Raw genomic sequence first — 6988 nt, 5'->3', positions numbered from 1 at the left:
GCTTTAGCATTTCAAATTTTAAAAATGTTTCCATATCTTTTTTACATTAGTGGTGTTATTCAACTTCATTAAAACCGTTCCTACTTTTTCACTATTCTTACAACTTCAACATCTTCTTACTGATTTAAGCTATTCAACCAGGTTAGCTTTAGCAATTCAACTATTTAGCATTCCCACGCATTTTCTGCAGGAAATGCATTTTCTAGTTTTGACTGTTATTGCCACTTTTCATCACACCCCCAACCGGCAACTTCAGACTAGTGATGGTCAAATGAAGCTTTGCAAACCCCTGTCTTTCATTTCTGAGCTCACTAGATGGCGCTCTCTGTTCAACAAAGGGTTGAAAACACATTGAATTGTCATTCCTTTTACCTTTTTCTTTGAACAGAGAGCGCCATCTAGTGAGTCGGAAAATAAAGACAGTGGTTTGCGAAGCTTCATATGACCATCACAGCTTCAGACTACGCCTACCAAGAGCCTGGGTCTGTCCAAGGTTTCTTCCTAAAGGGAGTTTTTCCTCCTCACAAATGCTTGCTCTTGGGGGAATTACTAGAATGGTTGGGTCCTTTTAAATTGTAGAGTGTGGTCTAGACCTACTCAATATAGAGATAGAATAGAGATCTTGTTATGATTTGATACTATAAATAAAGCAGAGCTGGAGGATGATGGGGGATTATCGTCAATTTCCCTGGTGGAGGTCGATGAAGGTAGTCAAACAACTCACAGCGCAAAGCCCCAGGGATTGATGAGATCGTCCGAAATGCTGAAGGCTCTGGGTGTGGAGGGGCTGTTTTGGTTGACACGCGCTCTTTAACATGCGTGATAGTCTGGGACCGTGCCGAAGGAGTGGCAGACTGGGGGGTGGTTCCCCTCTTCAAAAAGGGGGACCAGAGGGTGTGTGCCAATTACAGGGGTACACACTTCTCAGCCTCCCTGGTAAAGTCTACTCCAAGGTGCTGGAAAGGAGGGTTCGGCCGATGTCGACCTCGGAGTGAAGAGGAACAATGCGGATTCCGTCCTGGTCGTGGAACAACGGACCAGATCTTTACTCTTGCAAGGATCCTGGAGGGAGCCTGGGAGTATGCCCAACCAGTCTACATTAGAGATGTTCCGATACCATTTTTTACTTTCCGATACCGATTCCGATACTTGTGTTGTGGTATCGGCCGATACCGAGTACCTACCCAGTGTGTTTAAAAAAAAAAATGACTGATAATATATCGTGGTAAGGCTGGCTCAGGTTTAACACTTTTAAAACATTAATTAATACAGCAAATGGAAGCCATATATTTTTAAATAGAACAGTATAAAAAGTAAAACATGAACGTTGGACTTGGGGATTTTCCACTTTATAGAACCCCCTCAATTGATTCGGCAATAATGTGCAGTATGGGACCCTCGGGGGGTGCAGCTCCGCACTTCGAGGGGTAATGTTGACTCTCTGTCCACCCAGTGGGACGTTAAACTTAGCAAAGACATGGGGCACACGTCGGAGCGCCAAATGTCCGTGGTAAAGCTGACTGCATGCACGTCTTTGCCAAGCATCCACGAAATGTGTTCCTAACTGTCTGTATAATTTGGGTAGCGCGTTTCAGAGATATATTTACAACCTGGCAAACCGTACCTGGTCAATGCTCCATAACGGCGAATCCACATTTTCGACAACAGACAGGGGTTGGTAATCCAGTACAATAAACTCCAAAACTTTGTTGGTTATCGTTGTTGCTTTTTGGCTGTCTTTGGGTAATTTATCTCGTCGCTGGAAGGCAGTTTCCAGAGTTTGCTACTGCAGTTCGTCCTTTTTCCCCGTAGTTTTCGTAAATTCGTTGTGCTCTTAGCGTGACGCGTCTTCAAATGTTTAATGAAGTTGCTGCTGTTGAAATTTGCACACTCGTGCCACCCCTTGAATTGTTCTTTGCATATGTTGATGTTGCCGTCTTACCGGTGGGAACATCCACGGTAAAGTATGCCAAACTGCCGACATGATGCGCTAATGCTAGCTGGTTTTAAGGAGGCGTTAGGCGATCAATTTTCTTCGCCCCTCTAAAACAGCAGCGCAAAATTTTAAGAGTGGCGAAGAAGAACGTGTCCGACTAATGGAGCTAACCAGTAAATAGATTCCGATTTTTAATAGTTTATGTGGTATCGGATCGGTGCTGTACTCCAGACTCGCCGATACCGATGCCAGCATTTTCGGCAGTATCGGAGGCATTTCCGATACTGGTATCGGAATCGGAACATCTCTAGTCTACATGTGTTTTGGGATCTGGAGAAGGCGTATGACCGGGTCCCCCGGGAGAAACTGTGGGAGGTGCTGCGCGGAGTATGGAGTGGGGGGTCCTTCTTAGGGCCATCCAATCTCGTATGACCAAAGCGAGAGCTGTGTGGGTTCTCGGCCGTAAGACTCGTTCCAGGTGAGGGTTGGCCTGCCAGGGCTGTGCTTTGTCACAATCTGTTTATATTTATGGACAGGAATCGAGGCATAGTCGGGGCGGGGAGGGGTTGCAGTTCGGGGGCTGGATTCATCGCTGCTTTTTGCAGATGATGTGGTCCTGATGGGTATCGGTCTGTGACCTTCAGCACTCTCTGGATCGGTTCGCAGCCGAGTGTGAAGCGGCTGGGATGAGGATCAGCACCTCTAAATCTGAGGCCATGGTTCTCAGAGGAAACCGATGGAGTGCGGTTTCGGGTAGGGAGTGAGTCCTTTCCCCAAGTGAAGGAGTTTAAGTACCTTGGGGTCTTGTTCGCGAGTGAGGGGACTATGGCGCGTGAGATTGGTCGGAGAATCGGAGCAGCTGGTGCGGTATTACATTCTGTTTATCGCTTTGACGAAAAGGGAGCTGGCCAGAAGGCAAAGCTCTCGATCTACCGGCAATTTCGTTCCTACCCTCACCTTGGTCATAAGGGCTGGTCATGACCGAAAGAACGAGATCAGGGTACAAGCGGCCGAAATTTCCTCAGGAGGGTGGCTGGCGTCTCCCTTAGAGATAGGGTGAGAAGCACAGTCATCAGAGAGGAGAGCGGAGTAGAGCCGCTGCTCCTTCGCGTCGAAAGGAGCCAGTTGAGGTGGTTCGGGCATCTGGTAAGGATGCCTCCTGGGCGCCTCCCTAGGGAGGTGTTCCAGGCACGTCCAGCTGGGAGGAGGCCCCGGGGAAGACCTAGGACTAGGTGGAGAGATTATATCTCCAACCTGGCCTGGGAACGCCTCGGGATCCCCCAGTCGGAGCTGGTTGATGTGGCTCGGGAAAGGGAAGTTTGGGGTCCCCTACTGGAGCTGCTGCCCCCGCGACCCGACACCGGATAAGCGGTCGAAGATGGATGGATGGATGGATAACAATTATTATGAATTATATTTCTGTATATCTGTATTATGGCCTCTGACGCTGCAGAAAGACACTGAGACACCATCGTTTATTAAGCAAACATTTTCATCATCCTAATAGTTCACACTTTAAAAACACATGGAACAAAACATGACATTTTTTGTTGTGTTACTTTTATTGTTGCTTAGTTAAACGCTGAAAACACAATTTAAACATGGTTTACCTCTGCATGAGTTTCTTCCAGTACATCATGGAGACTCCTGGTGCCAGAGATAATGCTTTCTCCCACTGAAAGAGAGATAATAATGCTCACCTTGCATTAGTTACTTGACAATATAATATTTTTTTCTTTTCATTCCTGTCTTTTTTTATGAAAATAGAAATAAAATCATTATAGTGGATGTGAGCAAATATACTTCAAGCTAAGACTTACTGGTTTGTCTGAACCTCTTTGATGATGCCCAAATGTCACTCCCAATAACCTCCAGTCAGAAGTCTTTACCTTTATCACTAAGGCTTGTTTGGATATAATATATAGTTCTGTTTAATCTAGGTCTGGTATAAGATCTGGTATAGGAGGCTGATTCACGTACGCACACTTGTGGGTAATCTGTAATTTATAAAGGGAACATTGCTTACAGGTGTGCATATGCACAGTTTTATAAATCAGATTTTTTGGGGGCTTTTGGGCGTACATACACTTTTAGTAAGGCTCCTATGTACAGTCTTATAATCAAGATCCCAGATCATTCATGACTAGATGACTACTCTTCAAAAACAGTTGTTCATAATTCTTGTTGGATGCTCCACGTGTTACTAAGTCTAACCATGTAAGAGAGCCTGAATATGTAGTCATTTAAAAATGTTTAAGAGTTTAAGATTTGCTAATTTAATGAAATGATAAAAACTAATTAATTTCATTTTTTTTCAACCTGGACCCCATTTCCCCATGCCTTTGTGTCTGATGTGACCAAAAATGTATGAAATTGGTGTTAATTACCATTTAACATATTTAAATTATTGAGAACAAAATATATGTGTAATAATAATGTGATCTTATCAGCTTTCTGTCCAAAAGTTGATCTATTCTGGAATAGGGGAGAAGCGCTCTTGCTTTTTTTGTATTTCTTTCAACCAATCACAACCGGCCTGAGTGGATGTGACGCCCGAGATGCAGGGACGGAGCCATTGCAAAATAGAGAACGGAGACATCATGTCCGACTTTATCTAAGCAATGTACATCCAATAAAACAGACTAGTACCGACACACACACACACACACACACACACACACACACACACACACACACACACACACACACACACACACACACACACACACACACACACACACACACACACACACACACACACACACACACACACACACACACAATACCTGTCCCAGTTCCACCATTAATTCACAGTGTCTTTGAATCTGTCCCAGTCTCAGATAGATGTCTGCTGCTTCTTTCAGCCTCTCCTCTTTACTTGGAGCTCCGATGCCTCCTCCAAATTTAGACATCTTGACTATTGTAAGCTCCTGTGCTTCAGACTGAAAGAAATATAATGAATCAAAAATAGAGTATTGGAACCCAAATACCTCCTGTTTGAAACATCTTGAAAAGACTTTGGAACAGAAGAAAACTAAAAAATATTAGAAAAGGAGTTGGGACTATAGGGAAAATTAGTTTGTGGATAAGGGTTAGCTAAAAAAAAGCAAAATTGTTTCTGTAGTTGCTGTGTACACTAGTGCAAAAACAAAAACCGGAGAACCCACATTAAGTCGGTAAACAGGCACATGCACACACCAAAAAGTGCAGACATGCAGACAGATCGCAGTCCCTTCATGCTCCTACAGCCAGAAAGTTTGTCTTGGCTTGTGTGGAGGGGAGTGGTGATGAACAAAAGACCAAGCAGCCAGTGCTTCAAGTTTACAGTTAATTAACCAAAAGACAAAACAAATAGTTGTGTCTTGCTAACATGCACAAGCTATCTTATGTTATAAGTTAGCTAAGATTTAGCTAAAGCATCATGGACCTACTGGCTAACTTACTGTACCAGTGGCGGATCTAGAAAAGTTTACATGTGGTGGCACAGGGATGGCAACAAGTCTTGCCAGGGTGGCATTGGAAGACGGTACATGGAAACTCCAATTTGTAAATGGCTTGCGTGATGAATAGAGGATTTACTGTAAAACTGCATAACATAATTATATCCTTTGTTTGACCTTTTGTTTGATTATAATTACTGATAGAGTAAGACAAATACAATAGAAAATATAATAGAATGTGTCTTATTTTACCAGTAATTAAGGTCAAACAAAAGAAACTTTAAACATTAGATAATCTATTTATAAACTGTATGTACATCTTTACATCCTCTATACAACAGAAATAGCCAAAAAACTGAAAACATGTCATTTTACAAAGAAGAATTTATACAGAAGAAGAATAAAAACATAGCATGTGTTCCAGGGGTAACTGCTTTTCATTCCTCACAGTCAATTTTTCTTTTTCCTCCTCTTCACTTATTTCTCCATCACCTTCTGTGGCCTTCTTCTGCTCTGACCTTCATGGTCTCTCCAGTTTACTGCCTTCTCCTTCTACATTTGTGAGAGTAAGTGGATTCTGCTGCTTAACTAATACAATAAAAATGAGCAAGCACTGTGTAGTGTGTTGTAACGTAACGCCACAGAAACGGCGTCCTTCTGTAAACTTCATGAATTTAAACATGCCAGGTTTTAATTGTTTGTGTTAAGCTGTCCTTGTCTTTACTATTATACAAACTAATCAAAGAATGCTCTTACAAATCCTGAGGGAGCGATTTCACTTTTGGCTAATGCAATTAACTCGCTATTTTTGCAGTTGCTGAACCGCCTTTAGCATACATTACATTTATTACAAATCTAACTTTAAATTAAACATATGTTTAAACTTCACCTGAGGAAACTGACTTCACCTTTAGAGGCGCGAGGGGCAGCTCTGTCGCTCCAGTCTTTGCTGTGATGCAAGCCAGACTTGAGGGACAGAGGGATACGATTACATTTACAATTATTATTTATCATAAAGTATTATAAATGTATTGTTTGTTTCAATGTTTTGAGAAGCTTGTGGACATAGTGGCATTTGTTTTTTACAAGAACAGTTTTTGGAACACCAAAGTTAGGGGGGCAGCTGGGGGCGCAAGACTCTACATTGGGGGTCAGCTGCCCTGCATACTTCCCAAATATTGTTTAAAGAAGCAACCGGGCAATGCATTCTGGTAGCATACTGGCAACTTTTCAAGAGGCGTTGAGTTGCCAGTTTATAATTTGCATAAAGGTGAGGTCCAGGGTATTTTATGTTATCTAAAATGGAGACAGATTCAGCAATTACAAAGCTTATTTTACGCATAAAATTGTTTTAAGAAAAAAATAAGCGAGAACGGCCATACTAGCCGTCATGTTGGTCTGTTTATAAATCCGGGAGCAGAAAACCCAGAAAGCTCTATTGTCAGGCTGAAACTTTTTAACTTATCCTCTGTACTCCATCAAAACAAAATGTAGCTTAAAGGTAAAATATGTAACATTAAAAATATCTAAAAACAACCATACAGGTACCTATGTTATACATTTTTTGAGTTTTGTTCTTGTATCCCATATGTTTCCATCAAATTTCAAACAC

General features: G+C 42.4%; 1 protein-coding gene across 5 annotated transcripts in view; it reads right to left on the bottom strand.

Moving 5' to 3' along the window:
• Window positions 1–6988, bottom strand: part of wdr17 (WD repeat domain 17) — a 116455-nt gene that overhangs the window by 72884 nt on the left and 36583 nt on the right. For all 5 annotated transcript variants that reach the window (XM_032538013.1, XM_032538028.1, XM_032538036.1 and 2 more), the window contains exons 19-20: window positions 4723–4878; window positions 3547–3611 (exon numbers count right to left, since the gene is read on the bottom strand). In XM_032538013.1, coding sequence (XP_032393904.1) covers window positions 3547–3611; window positions 4723–4878 — 221 coding nt within the window. The remainder of the gene's footprint in view (window positions 1–3546; window positions 3612–4722; window positions 4879–6988) is intronic.

The sequence above is a fragment of the Etheostoma spectabile genome, chromosome 2 (assembly GCF_008692095.1).
Source record: "Etheostoma spectabile isolate EspeVRDwgs_2016 chromosome 2, UIUC_Espe_1.0, whole genome shotgun sequence".
Taxonomy (NCBI): Eukaryota; Metazoa; Chordata; class Actinopteri; order Perciformes; family Percidae; genus Etheostoma; species Etheostoma spectabile.
Note: the sequence above shows the minus strand (reverse complement) of the source record. Positions and strands in the feature narration are given on the sequence as shown.